Source organism: Peromyscus leucopus, chromosome 15 (assembly GCF_004664715.2).
Source record: "Peromyscus leucopus breed LL Stock chromosome 15, UCI_PerLeu_2.1, whole genome shotgun sequence".
NCBI lineage: Eukaryota > Metazoa > Chordata > Mammalia > Rodentia > Cricetidae > Peromyscus > Peromyscus leucopus.
The window spans coordinates 36,005,404-36,028,823 of NC_051076.1; the positions used below are offsets into that span (position 1 = coordinate 36,005,404).

The 23,420-nt window shown below is 40.9% G+C and overlaps 1 protein-coding gene across 1 annotated transcript in view; it reads left to right on the forward strand.

Annotated features, from left to right (window-relative positions):
* Positions 1–1,529: 1,529 nt before the first annotated feature.
* Positions 1,530–23,420, forward strand: part of LOC114689957 (dimethylaniline monooxygenase [N-oxide-forming] 2) — a 40,486-nt gene continuing 18,595 nt past the window's right edge. The window contains exons 1-8 of the mRNA XM_028864431.2: positions 1,530–1,638; positions 1,989–2,126; positions 11,744–11,932; positions 12,904–13,066; positions 14,209–14,351; positions 17,974–18,173; positions 19,388–19,743; positions 21,852–21,924. Of these exons, the coding sequence (XP_028720264.2) occupies positions 1,995–2,126; positions 11,744–11,932; positions 12,904–13,066; positions 14,209–14,351; positions 17,974–18,173; positions 19,388–19,743; positions 21,852–21,924 (1,256 nt within the window). The 5' untranslated portion in view covers positions 1,530–1,638; positions 1,989–1,994. The remainder of the gene's footprint in view (positions 1,639–1,988; positions 2,127–11,743; positions 11,933–12,903; positions 13,067–14,208; positions 14,352–17,973; positions 18,174–19,387; positions 19,744–21,851; positions 21,925–23,420) is intronic.

The following is a 23,420-nucleotide window of genomic DNA, read 5'->3' on the forward strand; positions in this document are numbered from 1 at the left end:
AATCTGTGTAACACAACACAGGGTCCTCAGAGCCACTGATCACCCAGAGTCAGAAAGCAGAGGCCCTACCTTCACTGTTTTGACTACAACCAAGACATACAAAGCCTTTTAGCTTTCTATTTTAGCCTCCTGTTAAAAGTCAATGCTAATAACAGGTCAAGAACTAAAGAAAAGTTTGTCTTGTTCTACCTGTCCTGGGTCAAGAAGGGTAGTGGATAGGAAGACCTTAGAAGTCCCAGTAGGTTCATCCAAGCCAGCAAACACACAAGCAGAGAAATCAGTTGAGAAATAGATCTCAGCTAGGAACAGATAACCACAAAGTGCTCAGTCCCAGAAGTCATGGAGTCTAAGAGAATCAGATCAGGACTAGAGCTAAAATCTGTGAAGTCAGGGACATAGTCTACACATCCAAGCATGGTGCTACATGAGGAATAATACCAAGCACACAAAGATGAATAACATTAAACAGATGACTAGCAGCACCAGCCAAATGGAATCCATGCAACCATTAAAAAGGCTCTTGTACAAACTTACTGGTAGAATGGAGTAAAAAACGAAGTTGGAAATTACACTTGGAGTGTGGTTGTGTTTTTGCTTTGCTACATGTGTTGTATACAATGAAGTGAAAGCAGAGCTAAGAAGACAGCTTGTTCAAAACAGTGCTTACCACACAAGCATAATAAACCTAAATTTAGGTGGGAGGTGGTGGCCTATGCCTTTAATCCCAGCACTCAGAAGGCAGAGGCAGGAGGATCTCTGATTTAGAAGCTAGCCTCGTCTAAAGAGCAAGTTCCGAGACAGCCAGGGTACACAGGGAAACTCTGCCTCAAAAATTAAAAAAGAAAGGAAGAAAGGGAGAAAGGAAGGAAGGAAGGAAGGGAAAAAGGAAGGAAGGAAGGAAGGAAGGAAAGGGAGAAGGAAGGAAAGGAAAGGAAAAATGAAAAAAGGAGGAAATAAAGAGAAAAGAAGAAAAACCTAACTAACAACAACAACAAAAAAAAAAAAACCTAAGTTCAGATCCCCTACACCTACACAAAAATCCAACCTCAGTAGCATGCATCTGGAACCAGGCACCAGGTAATCAGGAATGGAAGGATTCCTGGGGCCCACTGGCCAGAATGACTAGCTGAATTGGTGAGCTCCAAGGTTAGTGAAAGACCCTGTCTCAAAGAATAAGGTGGGCAGTAATTGAAGAAAACACCTCATGTCAACCTCTGGCCTCCACCTCTGTGTATAAGTGTGTGATGGACACATACACTATATGAATGGAATTACTTGCCAAAATGTTAATGGTGGTTTTAGGTATATCCAGATGACTATAGTAGGGATGATTTTAACTTTTTTTTTATTATCCACTCTTTTCAGTTTATCAATGCACACTTTCTACACTGACTATAAAAATAAACTTTAGACCATCTGTACGCTTCAGTGTTCTCAACCTCAGCAAGTGGATCTCTTGCTTAATTTCAGTACTAATAAAGCCCTTGGAGACTGAGCTGGCAGAGTGCTCCAGAAGGAGGAAAGCTCCTCCCACTTCTCACAGCCTCTTCCATCTCTTAAAAACTCCCATCTCTCAGCACACCACTCTCAGAGGAAACTCTTCAGCCGGAGGGACAGTGCTGAAGAGCACAAATCAAGGTAGAGATGACAGCTGGGGAGAGGGGCTGAGAAGGAAGTACTCAGAACTCCAGAGAACACAACCAGCTTTGGTTACCAAGCCTGGGACTGTTTGGTTGAGTAACTTGGCTTGCTTAAACGGATCCCTTTTTAATATTAAGCCAAGACATTGTAAGCAAGTTTACAATGAAGATCATATGACCAGACAAATTCCTCTTAAGGGAGGAGGAGATGAAGATTTGATTAGTGAGGCATTTTATTTAATTAGTGCTGCTTATTAAATTACAAGCAGTGGTGTGACCTGACCACACTGGGGGATTCTCTTACCTTTGTCCTGGTTAAGCAGTAATGACTGATTGACTCATTGACAGGAAACAATGGCAAAGAAGGTCGCAGTGATTGGAGCAGGAGTCAGTGGCCTGATCTCCCTAAAGTGCTGTGTGGATGAGGGTCTGGAGCCCACTTGCTTCGAAAGAACTGAAGATATTGGAGGACTGTGGAGATTCAAAGTAAGTGAGACTTTTCTTGCCTTAGAGTAGGGCACACTCCAATTTCAAGGTGTCTGATGGGCCTTTGAAAGATCTCTTAAGCAGCTTTGATCCAATTTTATTTTTATTTATTTATGCAGCTAACCAAGAACTGAACTCAGGCTGGCATCTCTCCTAAGTCAACACTGTGTCAAGCCATGTGATCAACTCAGAGCTGCAAGGAATCTTCTCTTTAAAAATCCAGCTAATTGCAAAACAGCCCATATTTCTGTCATTTTTCTGATATACTGATTAGGTTATATGCTAATATTAGAAAGCATTTTATAAAATAGAAGTAATTAAAATTATTTTTAATACATCACTCTTATCCTAATCATTGAGCCAAATGCTTCTTCAGAGAATGAACCCTTATCACTTTCTGACTTTGTTTTTCTCTGGAAATGAACCATGCTTTTCTGATTATATTCCAGCATAACTGCTGTGAACCTCTTTATCAGATATTTTCTATTAATTAAAGTCATTCTATTTATCCAACCTGAATTTTCATAATATTAACTGTCATTCAAAATTTTATTGATAGATTCACAGACATAGGCTTATGGCCTGTGAATATAAATATTTGCATTCCTTCCTGAGAGTGGTAGCACATGTCTAGAGTTACACCACTAAAGAGGGTGAAGCAGGGGGATTGGAAATTTGAGGTCAACTTTGGCTACATGACAAAACTCTATCTCAGTCAGAAAATATACTCATTACCAGAACCAAAATCTCCTGAAGAGATTCACACAAGTCTAACATGAACCCTACATAATGAGACCGCTTGGCAAACAGTGGACAGGGGCCAAATGAAAATGTATTCATCCAACCGTGCAAACACAGAGATAATGAAGAAATTGACCTTTCTATGAGATGAGTGGCTGTACAGAGAGGAATCACGTCTATGTCTTAATGATCACTGGTTGCTAGAATTACAATTTTTCCTGAGAAAGTAATGTAATATATTCCTGTCTTAATTGATAAAACTTGTTATCTTCTACATTGTAGGCTCACACACACAGGGTTTTCTTTTGCATCTAAATAGGCTTAAAGTGTAACAAATTTAGCTTTTATTTATTAATTGTGTGGGTGGGTGTAGACATGTGATATGTGAGCTTGGGTGCTCCGGTGTCAAAGCATGCATGTGAAGATCAGAGGACAACTTTGTAGAATTGGTTCTCGCCTTCCACCTTTACATGGGCTGCAGGGATTGCATTCGCATCATCAGGTTTCTACAATAAGAGTCTGACCCAATGAGCCATTTCAATGGCCCTGTAAACAGATCTAACGTGTAAGACTTAATATCTAAGCACAAAGTGCTCCTTATTTATCACTAATTTGTTAGCCAAAGAAGTAAAAATTACTTTGCATGGTCTGTCAACAACATGATTTAATACATTCCAGGGAGGTAGTTCCTATAGCATTTCCATGACCTAGTGTATCACATTTTAAAATCAGAGATAGTTCCTTATGTATTTGGGGGGGAAAAAACAGGTTAACACGTGAATTAATTAATCTTTATTGGATAACGTTAAATACATAATTTCCTAGCACCTGTAACAGTGTCACATGCCAAGCCTTTCTTAAGACTACATCCAGTGGAGAATGATAAATAATTTTCTCCTCTCAAAGACCTCTTTACTGCAGCAAGAAACACTAAGCAAAATTGCACAGGTGCCACTGGGGCCCCATGAGCATTCTGGGTACTGGACTTCCAAGAGGAGGAGACTCTGGAAAGGATTCTTGGCGTTTCCACACTCATCCCCAGGGAAACTGCTCCTCACAATTACACAATCCAAAACTAGCTCAAATCAAGTATTCGCTGACTCCCACATGGACACAGAATCCTCTGAGATCACTTGACACATCTTACGTAAAACAAACCCCAAAAGTTTAAATCTCTGTGCCTTGCCTGGCTTAGGTGATACTGAACTCTTCCAGAAGGTTCTCCAGCACCCCCTGGTGTCATCTTTGGGATACAGGCAGGGTGATAAAATATTTTTAGCACTTCTTCCAGCAAAGCAGCACTCAGAGTGCATTGTTTTTCTTCAGACGTTTAGGGTAAGATCTTATAGTTTTCCTCACTAGTGGCTGAATGAGAAGTTGAATTTTGTGATGCACAGTTTGCCCGGAGGGAACACAGTTGAAAGAAAAGAACAAAAATGAAGGTCTGTGTGATTCCTGAGGCCACACACTTACTGAAGAATTGAGAAAAACAACAACGTGATCTTTCTGCAGCCATTAACTTGCTCTGCTTCTGTACCCTAACATTACATAGAAATTACTAATATGCACTGTTTTCTGACTTGGGAATTTTCATAGATAGATCTCCTCTCTCTTGGCAATACATATTCAGGTATTTTACTTAACCTTTGCATAATGGTCTACAGATTTCTTTCCATCTATAATCAGCCTGAAATATTACCATCTCTTAACATGTGACCCTCCTGAGATCTAATATTCAAATGGATAATTTTTTTAAAGCTTATCTGTTTCAAGATCAGAGAGATGCTGGCCACTGCAGTAGGCATTATGCAATGAATCAGACACAATCACTTCTCTCAACAAAATTGTTATTAGTTGCCTGAATCTTGTCACTATGAGATTTACCTTGTACTTCACCTGGATACCACCTCCACTAAAACAATGTAATGCTACATCTTCAGCTTTTACAAAACAAAAACTGTTTACATCGTTATTTTCATGTAGATTGTCTCATTGTATACTCACAATAACCTCCCATGTTATTTATTATTAAGCCTAATTTAATTAGAAAGCCAAGGATAAACATCTTCCCCTTCACGACTGGTTGGCAAGGGATACAAATCTTCCAACCAGCAGTAACATTAAGAGCAAACATAAGCAGGCACCACACTTCCTCTCACATCACTAGGAGTGCTCCATACATTGATGAGTCCTATTGAGTTTGGAATCAAATAAAACTCTAGGGTCTTCTCCATTTGAGCAACTAATAGCGTAAGTCATTATTTTCTTGTCCTTGTGTGACGGGTTTTAACCCTGTTGAAAAAGTTCACATCTAAGCTGGGCGGTGGTGGCGCACGCCTTTAATCCCAGCACTCGGGAGGCAGAGCCAGGCGGATCTCTGTGAGTTTGAGGCCAGCCTGGGCTACCAAGTGAGTTCCAGGAAAGGCGCAAAGCTACACAGAGAAACCCTGTCTCGAAAAACCAAAAAAAAAAAAAAAAAAAAAAGTTCACATCTATAAATATTAAATATTATTTAGTTTGTTTGGCCTTGGAAATTTTATTTGAAATTTCAGTTACCTGTCATCTTTGCTATTCCATCCTCCTGTGGGCATACCCAAATATGATCATCTGTATTTATAGCTGTCAAAGTTATTGATTAAAATATTGATCACAAGGCCAGGTGTGAAAAGCCACACTGTAATTGCCACACTTGGGAGGTGAAGGCACAGGATAATAGCTCAAGGATACCCTGGGCTGTGTAACAAGTTTGAGGCCAAGCTAGGCTGTATAGTGACCCTCTGTCTCAAAATAAACAAACAAAATATTAATCAGAAGAAGATGAAAATATAAAGTGTGTACCTGAAGTATCTCCCAAATGAGGTGCCACCTCTACACTGACCCAAACATGCACTTGATCCGTTTATTGTTTGTGTCCATCACAGCCTTCCTTCTGTTTTAGTTGGCATCTGCCATCTAACAGCCCATTCTGCTCACTTAGGACATAATATTATACAGGCTCTTTCGTGTCCTTTCCTGAAGAGATGGCAAACAGCCTTACCCTTGTTGAACTGGGAATTCTCTTAGATAAACTTATTACAGGATAATTCAATATAATAGTCATTTGCATCCTAATGACTGTTTATAGAACCATGTTTAACCTAATATATGTGCACCTCTCCAGGCAATCAAATGTGTAGTACTGTGGTCCTGTAGGCATAGTCATTAATGGTCTGAAATACACTTTGATTCTTCCTAACAGCTTTGAAGAAGTGGCATTTGCATGCACAGACTAGAAGAAAGTGTCTAGCATAAGATCAGGAAAAACAAAAACATGTGCTTTAAGCCCAGGCCTGGTAGTATAAACAGGTAATCTCAAACACTCCAGATGCTGCTGATGTAAGGTCATAAATCCAAGGTCTGCCTGGGCAACTTAGTGAGACCATGTCTCAAATTTTAAGTGTAATTTAAAATAAAAAATTTAAAAAGAGACTAGGGATGTATTAGTGGTAAAGTACATGTATGTGCTATATGCATAAGTCCCTGAGCTTAATTCCCAGTTCCTCAAAGAAAAAGAAAAAATATAACATTTTTATGCATAAAATAGAATGACCTCTATAGTATGCTATCAGAAAGTCTATTTTTCATCCACTGTGCTATCCATTCAATGCCGTCAACCTCCTTTGTAGAAACAGAGGAATGCTTATAATTGACGTCGCACGTTCTTTCACAAATGTACTGGCTGAGTGCTTGATGCATTCCAGACATGTACTCAGTGCTGAAAACACAGAGATGCAGTCTTTGCTATCATCAGAGGGTGTGCACTTCATGACGAATCACTAAGGTTATTGCTGCTAAGGTACAGTTTTACCAGGGCTGCTTTAGAAGCACGGGATTCCGTAGAGAATAGGGCAGGCTTCCATGACTGTGATGTTTTCATCTGTCTTGGCAATTAGCAGGGATCCTGTGACTATGGAGAAACAAAGTTACAAGCAAAGTTACAGGAAAAGGTATGGGAGCTTAAATCTGATGCTCTAAAAACAGGCAGTCACAATCTGTGGCTGGCACGGAGGCTGTGGGTAAGAGAGTGACACCCAGTGAGACAGAGAGAACCATCAGAGACCAGTCAAGAGGGGACTGTGTCCCAGGTGAATGATGACCCTCTACTGTAAATGGAATGTAGAAACTAGGCAAAACTGAGGCAGGACTCTATCAGTGACTGAGGCTGATCTAAGGAAATACCATCCTATTTCACTAGAAACGGAGGGTGGCAGGGTGCTGTGATAGGGATGATGGCCCCCAAAATTCACTGCACATGAGAGTCAGCTAGGGAGCCCTTCAAAAACACAATGGGCTGTGTGTTTGATTAGTGATATAGTGGTAGCCTACCATACACATTACTCTCAAGCCCCAGCACCATAAAATTATTTAGTAGTAGTAGTAGTAGTAGTAGTAGTAGTAGTAGTAGTAGTAGTAGAATACAGTTTAGTGTGAGGTCAGGTGGTTGCAATTCTAGCACTTGGGATGCAGAGACAGGAAAGAGGCCATTATGTGGGCTGCATAATGAACTCAAGGCCAGCCTGGGTGCACCATTAGACCCACATGAAAAAGCAGAGTGAGTTAAGACCACATGCTGCTCTTCAAGAAGACCCAAGCTTGGTTCACAGCACCCACATTGTATAGATCACAACCAACTATATATAACTCCAACTCTATAAGATCTGGTACCCACTTCTGGCCTCTGTGGGCAACCTCCTCCATACATAAATAAAAATCAATCTAAATATATTAAGAGGGTTAGTTTATGCAGCATAGGATTAAAGAATTGAATCTGTTATTTAAAGAAAATAAGAATTAAAAGGGGAACTACATGATCTGAGTTGGGGGAAAAAAAACAAGAAATAGAATACAGGTGCCTCAATGCTACCCATGCCAACTTGAACTTTATAGTCTCAAAATTCCTCCTGAGTCCTTCTAATGCAGCTGCTCCACTCTCATTTGTGAGGACCATAGTTCTCCTAATCATACAAGGAGGTGAAACGTTTTAATCTTATCCATTCCAAGTAATGGAGAAGACAAATGCAGGAGTGAAAGGGTGGATGACAAAATACTTCTTAGGGCATACAATTTTATTGTTTCCTGAGTACGGCTGATACAGCTGATAGGATGCTTCATCGAGAAAAGGGCTGACTTCAAGCATTTATCATCCATGGATTATCATCCATGATATCAGCTTTCACTTTACACACCCCCTCACCTTGCACAGTTACATTTCATCTTGGTAATCATCCTTTTGAACTGTAGGTTTTACTACCTTTTCCTTTTCCCAGAGTCAAAGATAAACTTCAGCCCAACCCATGATCAAAAAAGATGGTAAATTTAAAACCGGTTCTCACTGAACTCACTCAGTTCTGCTATATGGTTTTCGAAAATTCCGAACATGATAAATTAGCAAAATCCTTTAACAAAAATTATTTATCTTGAACATTTAGCAAGTTCCAGGACAGCCAGGGCTACACAGAAACCCTGTCTCAAAGGAAAAAAAAAAAGAATTTGGCAGGGGGTGGAAATCATGGGGCCTTAGTCATACTAAATAAGTATTCTACTACCCCCAATCAGACATTGGTTTTGTCAAGAAACTGCTTCTGTGAATGAAATCTACAATAAAGATTGTCACTTCCTCCTCAGAAAAATAAAAAAGACTTGTAAAACCATCACTGTTTGGTGATAATCTATAAAAGTGAAACTTCCAAAGAAGACTTCAGTCTGGCCCTAAAATTTGTGTCAAGAATCAGAAATTATAATGAGTTCTTCTCATCCTCAAATCCTCATTTAAAAATGTACCTGACAGAGAATCCAATCAAACTTCTAGGCAATGTTTTGATTCTTGAAAAATTCCTCGTGTTTTGGCTATCCTGTCACAGTCTTGGTTTCGATGAGTGTGATGTTTTCCTGCCTTGGTGAGGTTCACCGTGGTGGGCTGTAGGAAAGGCGAGAGAGGCAAGCTTTGACTTATCACATATTTGGAAGCGGGCACTATGCTAAGCACTTTATCTAATCTCTGTAAACCTCAGAACAACTGTTTAATGTGTGGGTTATTAATGAACCCCATTTGACACAGGGACATGAAGAAACTGGATTATGTAACTTGTCCATGTTTGCAGAAGCATTAAGAGAGGCAGAAGGGATGGGCCCCAGTGGAACAGTCATAGAATCCTCACTGTTTACTCAGCACTACTCAAATTATGTAGCCTTAAGAGGGGGAAATGCATTTCTTTTCTTAATAAAATATTTCCTATTTTAAGACTCTGGTTGGATAGAAAAAACAAGTATTTAGTCTTGCCAAGGACATTGTGTTCAATTATGTCCAAACAACCAGAAAAAAAAATGTTTGTACATCAATATGACTGTAGTGTTGCACAATTTGAAGCTAGTGTTTGAAAATAAAAGCATCATTACTTATTTGTCCAATGTCAAGTCATCATATCCCTGTATGAAAGTCAGAAAACTCTACATTCTACTGAAATGTGCTTTTGTATTTTATACATATATGTAGCTCACTATAACAGCACCATAAACCCTCTCTGTCTAGAGATCCAGCATAGTCTAAAGGCTGCATACTCTGCTCTGATTGCCTTTGCCCAAACCACCTGCAACTGGAACGAAGTTATTATCCAAGTTTAGATTCTAGTCCAGGAAAAATAAACATGGGGAAATTTTGATCATAGGCATGAGAGAATAGATATATGAATGCTGCGTGAATGATAAAAGAAGAAAGAAAAAGGGTATGTGAGGGAGAAGGATATTTATAAGCAAATCTATATTTAGCAAGAATTCCGGATATTTCTTTTAAACAACCTGTTCTGAGAGTGAGTAATGTGTTGTTGAGAATCCTAATATTAAGACACAGTGAGGTCCAATACCTAGAGTACTTTCTACTTAGACAATGGACAGTAAGTCACATAAGCTTGCTCTTTTTTAACTCACCAAGACCAAGTACAACCTCTTGCAGAATGTCCATGTGTAATAGCGAGCTACTATGCCAGCTCTTTTTTTTTATCAGCAGAGTAGCTTATACCCAAATTAACCTCCAGTGCCACAGTGAGCTGTGATAGTATCAATGCTGAGGCCTAATGGCATTCTTCATAGTATGGAGCACTTCTTATATCCCTGTCTCACAGATGAGAGGCACAGATTGGTCCAGACTTTCCTCTTGTTAAAAAAAAGATATGTGTTGACACCTATCTAACATGAAGACTAAGCTCATCTTCTTCTAGTCCTGGTTACCTCTTTCATTTTTTTGTTTTGTTATATTTCTTTATGTATGCTTTTTTGAGATGGAGTCTTGTTATCTACCCATGGCTGGCTTAATGATCATTATGTAGTTCATGCCGATCTCAGATGACCACTTTCAATAGTGCCAAAAACTAAGGAACTGAAAAACTTGGCAGGCAAGGAATAATTTTCTATTTAAAAAAAAATTACAAGAAAGAAATATACATACTTGATTTAAAATGCTGGTTGGATAACAAGTGAATACTTTTTCTTTTTAAATGTCTCTACAGAAGAAACTACGATGCCATGCAAGTAAGATTAAGTAATTTCTTTCAGCTAACAAATTCCTACAAACTTTACTATCTTTACAGTCACTCTAATGCATAGTCAAATAGCAATTACTATTTCCCTGGATTATAGCTTAGTGTTTGTACACACAGAGGCATCTACTGAAGAGTTCTTAAGCACCGTTATTTAAATTTTCTAATAAAAGCTTCTCTGATCATAGGTTTATTTACAGGCTCTGATCAACAGTCTTGGCTGTTTACATTAATTTACATGAAGGACATCATGCAGAGCATGACTTTGGAAGAAAACATTAACTCAATCATAACATGTGCTTTATGGGATTTTTACCAAGGCACAATTGCAAACATTAAAAATCAGGTTTGAGTCTGGTTGGTGTCTTGGTTGGTTTCTATTGCTATGACAAAAACACTGACCAAAAGGCTGTGATAAAACACTGACCAAAACCAACTAGGGGAGGAAAGGGTTCATTTTAGCATATAGGTTACAGTCTCCATCATCAAGGGAAGCCAAGAAAAAGTTCAAGGCAGGGTCCTGGAGCCAGAAATCAAAGCAGAGACCACAGGGAAGTTCTGTTTACTGGCTTGCTTAGCTTACTCTCTTATGCAGCTCAGGCCCACCTACCCAGAAATGGCACTGTCTACAGTGGGCTGCCCCCTGAACATCAATCACCAGTCCAGAAAAGGCCCTACAGATATTCCCACAGGGCAATTCCTCAGTTGAGATTCTCTCTTTCCAGGTGTGTCTGAGTGTGTATCAAATTGACAAAAACTATGCTGTTTGGTGTCAGTATTGATCACCTTTATCTCTTAGGGAAGATTGACTTGAATTGAGCACAAAATAAAGACCTACGGGGTCAAATCAAGATGTAAAGCCTCCCTGCTCCTAAAAGCACTCATTTAATTTTAAATTCTGTATCCAGTGCCCCCAAGAACTATTAGTCCTTAAAGGCAGAGGGTAAATAAAGCCTCCCTAGGGGAGTTTAGGAAGGCAACTGGCTCACCAAGTTTGCTGTTAAATAGGTAAGAAGATGGGGTGCTAAATAGTCTGCAATGTTTAAAAAAAGAAAAAAGCTTCTCTCTACTCCAAACCCCACCAGGGCCGATAGCACATCCACTGAGCGGCACTAGTTATCAACAAACAGGTTCATCACACAGAATGATGGACCACCCGTGCCTCTGCACCCAGATGTTTTAGTCATGATACAGCAGGGAAAGAAATTCCCGTCACTCAGGGGTTCGATTCCAGAAGACGACTTTTAGCACAAGTAAGACTTGTATTAAAGTCATTACCATTAATTATTTCACCTGCTCTGTCAGGAAAACGTGGAAGATGGCCGAGCAAGCATCTATCACTCTGTCATCACCAACACCAGCAAAGAGATGTCCTGCTTCAGTGACTTCCCAATGCCCGAGGACTTCCCCAACTTCCTGCACAACTCTAAACTCCTGGAATACTTCAGGATTTTCGCCAAGAAGTTTGACCTTCTAAAATATATTCAGTTTCAGGTACCGTGTGTGGTGGGAAATGGATTTCTCTGCCTTAGCTCAGTTCACACTTAAGTAGAAGAGCAACTCTGGCAATGAAAGAAGTTCAAATAAACTATCCCACTTTGGTGGATTGTTGAAAGGCAAAACATGGTATTATACCCAAAAAGGTAGTCTCACTACTCCTGATCTTGTTGGTGGTACACATGAACAGGGGAGGAAAACCATCCGTTGAAACTGAAAGTTTAAATGATGATTTAAAAAAATGATGTTAAAACTACATGTAAACCACTGCTACCATTGACTTCCCCAAGCTTCAGACCTCTTGAAAGGATGTATGAAATAGAGTCAAACTGTTCTTAAGTTCTTCATAGAAACGGGTTAAAAACACTTTCTACTTTCCATTTATCTCAGGTGCACGAGGTAACTATTTTTTTTCCTAATTTGTTTTCTTTTCTGCACGTAATCTGCAGCAACAGAAAGTTGGTGAGATCCTTTTGAGTTATGCATGAAATTACCATTTCCTGTACTTTCTACAAAGAGAAACAACAAAGAAGCATGTTATGATTAAGCATGGAGCATTGTTACATTTGAAATTGCATTTCTGAATAAATAGCTTAATAGGGCTCATTTTTAATGCGTTTCACTTTCTTAGCGACTTCAGCTGCTTTAAGTACCAGGCTTGTCATATTAACATAACCGTTGATCTTCATGGAAACCTGTATTTGTAAATACTGTTAAAATGTTCGGTTTTACCTCCTATTTCCCCCTCTGATTCCTGGTAGAGTCATCCTATGAATGACAGTCTTCTAAGGATATCCTCAGTGTTTGCCTGCCAAAGAATAAGAAGGGCGCACTTGGCCAAGTTTGCCTTCAGAGGCTGTCAGTGGACTCAAGAAAAAATCAAATGGGTTACCTATTACACGTACCCCGTCCTTACTTCCAGGGCCCTGACAGAGTGATTAATAAGACCTTCTCTGTGTTTCTTCAAGACAACTGTCATTAGTGTGAAAAAACACCCAAATTTTGCAACTTCTGGGCAATGGGAAGTTTCTGTTCAGAGCAACGGCCAGGAGCAACGTGCTGTCTTTGACGCAGTTATGGTTTGCAGCGGCCATCACATCCAACCTCACCTGCCACTGCAGTCGTTTCCAGGTGAGGCTGCAAGGCTTCTCAGACTGTAGGAGTCGGCTTCTCAGACTGTAGGAGTCGGCTTCCAGGAATCTTGCATGCCATTTAGATGGGCAGGCAGGATTTGCTGCTAAGAACGGGAGTGATAGTAAGATTGGGATACAGGTGGAGAGCTGAAAAATGCCAAACACCATCTCCGTTGATTTCTCTGGATCGTCACACATAGCTAACTTCCTCCAGCATCATTACATTTTCCCCAGCAATTCAAAGAGTTCTCATAAAAAATCAATCTGTATAAGAGGACCTCCATACCTACCCTGATTGTTCTGTCCTGCCAAACCCATGTAAACTTGCTACATCCTTGGAGCCTTTTCTACCGGCCAAGGGTTGCTAGAGAGAATTCCTGGAAATACACACTGAGGCAGGACAGAGATGGAAGGAGGAATGCGGGTCCCTGAAGCCAGCTGTCCTGATGCCTGAGCCTTCCCTCTGAGATCAATTCCTAGTCAAGAATCATCCCCTAGACAAGGAGTCACAGAGTACTCCCTTCCCAGAGTTCTCTGGGAAAATATCTGAGACAGGGGGTGAGAACCAGGCTTCAAATGAGAACTGCCCACACTAAGAGCAAAGAACACTTTAATAAGGCCATAAGTATAAAGTGGGAAGTATAAACGTGGTTAATTGGAAGGACACAAAGAAGCACACAAATGGCTAACAATCAAATGGTTATTGAGTCACTCAATGAGAAACTTCTGTAGGCCTGGGTTTAGTCTTTCAGTAATTTGCTTTTGCAAAATGATAAATACTATTGTAGTTATTGCCCAATTACAAAAACACTATTTCAAAATAGTTCTTAAAGGTATCTACTGTGTGAAAGTAGAGTGTCACTAGACTGTCTATAGTAGACTAGCTAGTGAGAAGCCAGCATCAGGCCGTGCTCTGTACAGCAAAGGCACTTGTTTGCCATGAGTGAACACACACACTCCGGCCTCGCACACGGACCTGATATTTCTTATGGACTTTTTTTAGAGTTTGATAATTGACTATCGTAACTCCCCTAAGAGAGGAAGTGAGAAATCAGAAAGGGAACCATGCAGTTTTATTGAAATTAACTTGCGTAATTGCTTACTTGGAAGTTCATAGTTTCCCTCTTCTTCCTCTTGAAGGTATCGAGAAGTTCAAAGGCCAGTATTTCCATAGCCGCCAATACAAGCACCCTGCTGGGTTTGAAGGGAAACGCATCCTGGTGGTTGGAATAGGAAACTCAGCCTCAGATATTGCCTCTGAACTGAGCAAGGAGGCCTCACAGGTGCAATGCTTTTGCTTATCATGTACTGTGTGGAAGGGGTGGGGAGAGACAACTGCAGCGCCAAGCCGTACACCAAAGGTCCATTGCTTGATAGGTGGCTGCCTGTGGTAACCGCACAGGAAATCTGGAAGCCACAAAGTCAGAGCCCAACTCCCACCTCTGCTGCTAAGTAGCCGTGTATCCTAGAACCAGTTGTTCCAATTCTCTGAGCTGTGGTGCCTTCGTTTTTTGTGTGTTTGTTTGTTTGTTTAATTTATTTATTATGTATACAGTGTTCTGCCTGCATGTACACCTGCAGGCCAGAAGAGGGCACCAGATCTCATTACAGATGGTTGTGAGCCACCATGTGATTGCTGGTAATTGAACTCAGGACCTCTGGAAAAGCAGTAGGTGCTCTTAACCTCTGAGCAATCTCTCCAGCCCTGCCTTCAGTTTTTGTTTGTTTGTTTGTTTGTTTGTTTGTTTTAATGGGATGTTTCAACTAGATATTTCTGGTACAAAAGGCCTAGTTTTTACCCAAGGGGCCTAATGAGAAACTGGCCTGTTAATTGTTTGTTTGTTTGTTTGTTTGTTTGTTTGTTTGTTTGTTTGAGACAGGGTTTCTCTGGGTAACCCTGGCTGTCCTGGAACTCGCTCTATAGACCAGGTTAGCCTCGAACTCGGAGATCTGCCTGCTTCTACCACCCAAGTGCCGGGATTAAAGGCATGCACCAACACGCATGGCCTGACCCCTTAATATTTTAAGAACCAACTTTTAGAAATTTAGTGCATGGACCAGGAGATAGCTCAGTTACAAAAGTTTTTGCTGTACAAGCATGGGGATCTGAATTTGATCCCTAGAACCCACAATTAAAAAAAAAAAATGCATGATAGTACACAGTTGTAATTTCAGTGTTGGGGAAGTAGACCAGGTAGGCATCACAGGTTTATTAGATAGGAGCCTATCTACTTGGCAAGCTCCAATCCAGTGAGATGCCTTGTCTTAGATAGATAGATAGATAGATAGATAGATAGATAGATAGATAGATAGCTCACTGTCACTTTTCACTTTTCAAAGCTTTCAGCCCTTGCCATAAAGAACAAGTAAAGAAGCAATAACTGAAAATTTGATACACAGTAGAAAGGGGTGGGAGCCACCAGCCACCAGCTCCCCCATGCTGGAAACACCTCTAAAACTTGAGAGGAAGAGAGTGAAATAGGATAGGAGGAAAGGAACTGAGCTGCCTTTGCTGTCAGCCAAGTAAAGAGCCACCTAAGGCCATTGCATGTGCCCAGGTCAGTGATTTGGACTTAGAACAGAGAAATGTTCCAGATATTCAAATACTGAATTTCAAGAGCCATTTCTTTATAGGGTCATTACATGTTAACAAGCCTAAGTATTGGCCAAATGTGTTACCAAGATGCTACTTTGGCTATATACCTGTGCCTTATAACTCATTAGTCTTTTGCATAGAGCCCATCTTCAATATTTATTAATCACATAAGTCTGTAATTAAAACAGAATAGTAAGTTCTCAGATCTTCACCTCTTGGGCTGGAAATTTGCATCTCAGAGACAGCAACCTGAGCCTTGACCCTCAGGTGGATCACAGTCTTCATCGAGGTTAGATTTCTATGCAGCAAAAGGGTCACAACAGAAAGAAAACCAATAAAGTGGAAAACCCAATATTGACCCTACAGAAGGGAAGGTAGTAAATCACAGAAAGAGATGGTGATGGAGTATTTAAATAGAATATCCAATACCTACTCCAAATATTGTCAAGTCTGCATAAGCACAACAACAGCAGAACAAATTGGGACATAAGCATGTGGCCACACACAAACCAAGAGTACAGCAAAGCTTGGGTATGTGCTACTTCACAAGCTTAGGTAGGATTGATGTCCTTCCCCCCCAAAGAAAATCAATAATGCCTCCTCCAAGATCAATCTACAAAACAATGAGAGTTAGTGTGTGCTTATACTTCACAGTACATCTGTAACTTCATTAAACCTGCCCAATAATGTCCTAAGACAGATGCTATGCTGCCCCATTATAAAAAAAAAAAAAGGAGAAAACTAGAGCATAAATCAATCCAAATAATTCACCAAGGCAACTCAGCTCATAGGCTGAGTTTCAAACCTAGGGAGTCTGGACCCAGATTCCATGATCTAAGCCTCTTGAGTAAACTGGATGCCTTGAAAATTAGTCTTGTTTATTCATTGAAGACAACCTTAACAGAATTAATAAAATGAGACAAAAATTCAGGAAGCTGAAATGATGTATTTGGACCATGGGAAGGCAACAGTAAACAAGGAGAATGCTACTTTGGCGAGATTTTTATATGTATGTTTTGAAAACAAGAGAAATTTTAGTGTTCAAGGCAAAGAACACATATGACAACAACAATTAATGAAAAAGAGGCCATCAATTTGAAAGAGAGTGGGGTCAGAGTGTACAGGGAAGGAATTGGAGGGATAAAAGGAAAGTGAAATGATTTATAATCTCAAAACATAGAAATAATTTTTAAAAAGACGTGTACTTGAAGAGGAATAGGGCCACTGCATACAGGCAGAGGTTTTAACTTTTAAAACACATAATATTCTTTTAGGTCTAAAAAGAGGTGGTTGCTGTTATTATTTGCCATCCAGAGATACTGAGATCCGTGCATGCACACCTGCAGCATTACACAACAGGTACACATTTGCAAGACCTGTGATTATTCACCAGATCTCCTTGGGTAAGCACAGTGAAAGGACAGAAGGAGCTGTTTCTCAGGGAACAGCAGAACACACAAGAGAGACTAGTCAACCAACCATGAGAATCAGTCCAAAGTTTTTCTCACATCTCCAGATATTATCAGGACTTTGGTGCACTCCTCTATCGATGCAAGTTACCAGATAGCCCTCGTCAGGACACAGCCACCAAAGAGAAGTGAAAAGGCTGGGAGGACCTCACTTTGAGGTCAAACACACTTAAAATGGTACCTAATAAAGTGATTTCTTCATAAGCAAAGGACCTGGGCTTGACGCCCAGAACCAGAGAAGGAAATGGGAGAAAGGAAATGACTAAAATTTGTTATTATATAAATGTATGAGACTATTAATGAAAAAGAGAGAAGAAACAAACAAACTAGGAAGAAAAGAAGAGAGGGAGGGAGGAGGGGAGAGGAAGGGAGAAAAGAAGGAAGAAAGAAGGGAGGGAGGGAGGGAGGGAGGGAGGAAGGAAGGAAGGAAGGAAGGGGAAAAAGTTAGGGCTCGTGGTGCGTATTTCCAGTTCTACAGAGGCAAATAGAGGCAGATTCCTGGGCACTGGACAGCCATCCTATCCTAAATTGGTGAGCTCCAGGCCAATGAGAAACACTGTCTCCAATAAAAATCAAGATGGGTAACAATGGGGATGATATTCAAGGTTGACTTCTGGTGTTCTTATACACAAGCGCACGCGCACACACACACACACACACACACACACACACACACCTTCACACACATACACTGAACACACATGCACTGCACACAAATTAATAAAATAAATAGAACTTAGCAAACTGTGCCACTAAACACCTTTCATATCACCTGTATGAGAGATTCCTCCCAAAAAACCAAAGCCCATAATTTCAAGGGCACTCCTTTCTGTTCACCAGGTGTTTATCAGCACCAGACATGGTGCCTGGGTCATGAGCCGAATCTCTGAAGATGGCTACCCTTGGGACATGGTGTTCCACACTAGATTTAGCTCCATGCTCCGAAATGTCCTGCCTCGAAATGTCGTCAAGTGGATGATGGAACAGCAAATGAATCGATGGTTCAATCATGAAAATTATGGTCTGGTGCCTCAAAACAAGTAGTGTTATTTTTCTTTTTGTGGTATGCTTATTACCGGCAGGAGTGTCTGATGTTGCCTCTCTTTGCAAAGATCCAATTTGCCAGCATGGTAGTTCAAGCTATAACCCAACAGTATGTGTCAAATCATATAGGTCCTGGAGTCTTAATTCCAAATTTATACTGTGTCTTTGAAAAAATACTTCAAATTATGAGGTAGAAGCTTAGAAGCTGCTCCAGAAATAAGGGTTGGGATTGATTGGAAGAACTATCTAACAGTCAGATAGTCTGGAGAAGGCTCCACAAGAAGACCATGATCTCAGAGCACTGTGATAGGAAAAGCTAGCTCTTCATCTGGTAAGTCAACCTTTGCTGTCTACATACGCTGAAGGCGGTTCCCATGAGAACATATTCCTTTCTAGTGGCCAAAAGACAAATATTTGCCAATACCAAAGTTCCACATCTTGGACATTGTAAGCATAAGTAAACATTGTGGATGTTTACCTTTCTTCAGCTGATAACAGTCTCCTTCCCTAGAGGAGGGGGAAGATATTTAGTCTTGTAATAGATGTTCCATTGTGCTGAATTAAGAGTCCAGCATATATGCCATATATTGCCTTATTTTTTTAAAAAGAAGAAAATAGTTTACAAACCAAGAACTCCAGAAATACAAGCAGACTTTGCTCCACCATCCATGCTACCACAAATAGTTTCTATGGCTACTGGGGTCAATAAATATCACCAATTTTCATTTTACCTATTGATTCACACGCTGATCCCACAGGTCTCTGTGTTAATGTAGTATGTTTTCCCTTATTTATTATCAGGTATAGATTAAATGAAACTACCGAATAATGAAAACTAGATAGCATAATAAGTGATAGAAGTACCCGAGGGAATAATTACCAGCAAACTCAAAGATTAACACTAGGCGCCGACATCATATCTGAGCCCCAGGAGAAACTTCCACCTTCAGGTTGTTTTTTGTTTTGTTTTTTTTTTTCTTTTCTTTTTCTATCATCTACTTGCCTTTCTTCGTTTGTCAAGGGAAGAGATTGTCAATATTAGAATCAGTCTAATGACCAAGTTTGGGGTGAACCAAACATTTGAGTTAGACTTTTATGGGTACTTGGGAAATGCCTGTATTTTTTTTTTAGAGCCTCCCCTAAAACTGCCAAGGGGGTTGAAGATTCCTCCAAGACCGCTCCGAATGTGTTCCTTCCTTTTGTGCCTCAGATACCTTATGAAAGAGCCCGTATTAAATGATGATCTCCCCAGTCGCCTGCTGTACGGAGCCGTGAAGGTGAAAACCAGAGTGAAGGAGCTCACGGAGACGGCCGCGGTGTTTGAGGACGGCACTGTGGAGGAGGACATTGATGTCATTGTCTTTGCCACGGGCTATACTTTCTCTTTCCCTTTCCTGGAGGAGTCGCTTGTGAAAGTGGAGGCTAATAGGGTCTCGCTGTACAAATCCATGTTCCCCCCTCAGCTGGAGAAGCCAACCCTGGCATGCATCGGTCTCATCCAGCCTCTGGGATCCATCTTCCCGACTGTGGAGCTTCAGGCGCGTTGGGCGACGAGAGTTTTCAAAGGTGAGTGGGCTGCTCAACAAAGCCAAGCAGAGCTTTTACATTTTTTTCCTTAATTTTTAAAACTCTATGGGAGGAGAGGATCTGTGGTGGAGACCTAAAGACAGCTACCCTATGGGCCGTTGGCTCTCTGCTGCCACCTTGTGGGACCCGGAGACAGACCTCAGCTTGTCAGGCCTGCACACTGGCACAGCTCTACCCACTGAGCCATCTCACTGGGACAAAATTTCCATCTTTTTTTTTTTATTTTTTATTTTTTTGAATGTTTGTCTCTTCTTGTTTGTGCAGCACTTCACCTTCCTTGAAGGGCTATTTTTTTTCCTGCTTCTGGGGTTCAGTTCTGTTCAACACAAACCTCATTTACCACCGAGCCCGTGCTGGGATCTGGTCAGTCTGAAAGAAATGCAAACAAGTTGTTTTAATTGCACGGCAGGTGCTTTGATGGCCAAAGGTACACTATGGCAGAGAAAGGGACGTGGTATGATGACACAGGTCCAGGAGAGCTTCCCGATACCTGAGTTTCTCAGGTACAGAGAAGGGTTTGCCTGAACAAAAGACACCGCATCAGGATGCCTGTGCGAGCCCCACAATACTAGAGATGACCTATGAGGTGGAACAGGATGAGGGGTTAACCTTAGAGAAGGACAGATGGACACAAAAGCCTTGTGCACTGTGTTAAGGATCCTGGATTATAAAATGTAAATGTACAGACAGCTGGGAGGTTTTGTTTTGTTTTGTTTCTTTCTTGTTTTATGCTTTATTTTTTTGTTTTTGTTTTCACAGCAGGGGAGTGAGAAAGAATCTAATGTAATCAAGGCTCTCTTCAAACTTGTTAAGGCTAGCCTTGAACTCTAGGTCGCCTGCTTTTACCTTTCAAGTTCTTCCAGGCCTGCAATTTCAGTATCCTGGAGGAGGATGGATAAGAGTTTAATGACATCCTGGGCCACAAAGCATATTCAGTCTAACTAGGGCTTCTAGAAAGACTTTTTTGGAAGGAAAGAAAGAAGGGAGGAGAAAGATAAGGAAAATATAAATATAAATCAGTGCTACCCAAATCTAGTGCACCTAAGAATTATCTAGCTGATCCTTAGGGATCCATAGGTATTAAGTCTGGCCTCAAAATCTGGGATCTGCATCTTAGAAAGCTCTTAAGCCAGAGGTACCACAGAGGGGATATACTTGTAGAATAGGGAATGTCTACTTTACATTTAATGTAATCCCATCAGTTGTTTGGAACCTGGATTTTAAAATCAGGGATAGAGACTTTAGTATCACTGAGGAAGCTCCAGCACTCACCTGTGCTAAAATACAGTGCAGCCTGGGACAGAGCTGAGAGACAAAGGAAAAAAGAGAACATCCATGTTAGAAATAGTTGATGATAAAGCCAGCAGGGCATGCTGTGCGGTTCAGCACAGGAAAGGAGAAGACTCAAGGATGGCTTGCAGGATCTAGCAATGGAGAGCAGATAGGCGGCTGGGCCTGAGAATAGAGGCAGGAGGGTCTCAATGGCAAACTCAGCTTTGGACTACTTAAGTCTGAGATGCTAGGTGGCTGGCCATGTTTCCTCTCCGAAGCCCACAGGACCCTTGAGCACAGGAGACAGGCTCCCACACACAGTGATCAACACAATATTTTATCTAGCCCAACTGTTCTCATTAGTTGGGGCCGCTCTCATTCTCTCCAGATTTCCTTCACCAAAGGAAATTCTCTCCAGATTTTAAGTTCACCTCCCGTGAGCCCTCTTTCCTTAACCAAAGAGCCAGGTAGGTCTTTCCAAAGCGCAAATCTAATCTTGTTACCTCACACAGGAAAGTCTTCGATAGGGTCCTGTCAGTACCAGGATAGAACCCACCCCACCTGGCACGGCTTCTCAACCACACTCCCTTCTTCAGCCCTTTCTCTGGCCTCTCCAGTTCATAGTTAACGTCATTGGCTATGTATGATCCACTATGGAGGCCTCACCCCTGGAGTGCAGAAGCGCAGAGGTCCTGCCTGGTGTGACATGACTAAATGGCCAGAACTTAATTTTAGAAAACAATTACTGTACAAATCAGTGATACCGAATCAAACTCACTATTCAAAGCAAATTTGTTTCTATTTTTGTTTTCTAGGTTTGTGCAGCTTGCCCTCGGAAACAGCTATGAAGAAGGACATTGTTGAAAGGAATGAAAAAAGAATTGAGCTGTAAGCACTTTTCTTATTAAAAAAAAGTTTACATAGAGTAGTGTGTCACAAAATACCACGATCTGACTGCCTATGAGAGACATCTCGCTGTTAAAATGCAGTCCTGGATCACAGCCCAGTCCAAATGGATCAGTTCTGTAGATGAGCCTGGAAACTTGTAATTCGATGATTTTTTTTTCATATGATTCTTAGACGTCCTAGTTTAAAGACACATAACTCAAAAAAGAAAGAGAAAAAGAAGGAAGGAAGGAAGGAAGGAAGGAAGGAAGGAAGGAAGGAAGGAAGGAAGGAGGAAGGAAGGAAGGAGGAAGGAAGGAAGGAAGGAGGAAGCAAGGAAGGAAGGAAGGAAGGAAGGAAGGAAGGAAGGAAGGAAGAAAAAGAAAGAGTACCAATTCAGAATATCTTTCCTGGGGTTAATCTTATTTCCTTTTTCTACGGTGCCCATGGGAGATTCCATATCCTCTCAGGCCACCCACACTCAGGGAATGGGACGATGCAGTGGTGCTGACAGTAGCCTGAGGCCCTCTGGAGGAGAAGGGTTTATCTTCCGTTTGTCTGCTATTGTTTCTGTTGTGAGTGTGGAATCATGTTGGTGGAACAGTCAATTCAATTACTTCTTGCTTATAACCCAAGCTTCGAGGAGGCCTTGGTTTATGAGTGGCATAAGGAGTTGATTGTTCATCTTTATGTGTGTCATTAAACTTTAATTTACTTTGATACTATTAGGTTGGACAGGTTCTACATACATGCCTTGGGTAGTCTTTTCAGTGTTTGACATGGGTCGTTTTTTAGTCAGTTTTATACTAACGGTGATTATCCACGGCATGTAGCCTTGCTCTAGGCACTACCGGGTTGTGTTCTCTGATACCTTCAAATGAGGTGAGTTGTTGTATAGATCCTGAGTCATTACTCATAGGTGCTGACTTGAGACTTAGTAGCAGTCACTTAATTATATTAGTAAGTGTTAATTATAGTGGCACTGGCCTTTCTAATATCGAGTTTCATTTTGCTTAGAATCTCCATGAACTTTGTCTATTTAGATTTGTGTGGCCTTAGTTCTTTTTACACATTTATCTGATGGGACGATGGGTGGTCTCTCTATATGGAGCCCTTTCCTGCTAAGATTCGATGGTCAATTAAGCTCATGTGCTTTTCGTTATTTGTCTATGAGGTTTAGTGGTCCTGGTTTTATTTGTTGTCTGCAACTCGAGCTTTATTGTAATGCGTCTTATTAAGGATACTTAGATAGAGAGCATTTGAGTGAACTCGGGCTGGTCCCTCTTTGTTATTTGGCTTTTGCATTGAGGTTTGGGAAAATAGCCGTAGAGGCGGGCGAGATCTTTGCAGACCAAGCGTGATCGTTGCACTACCTGGATGAAACTGCGCCTTGGGGTATAGGGGTGGGAGCTCCAGATTTTTTCCATCTCTTTCTTTTTTTTTTTTTTGGCTCTCTTTTTCTTTTATATTGAGAGCGTGTGGTTTGCTCTTAAATGGCC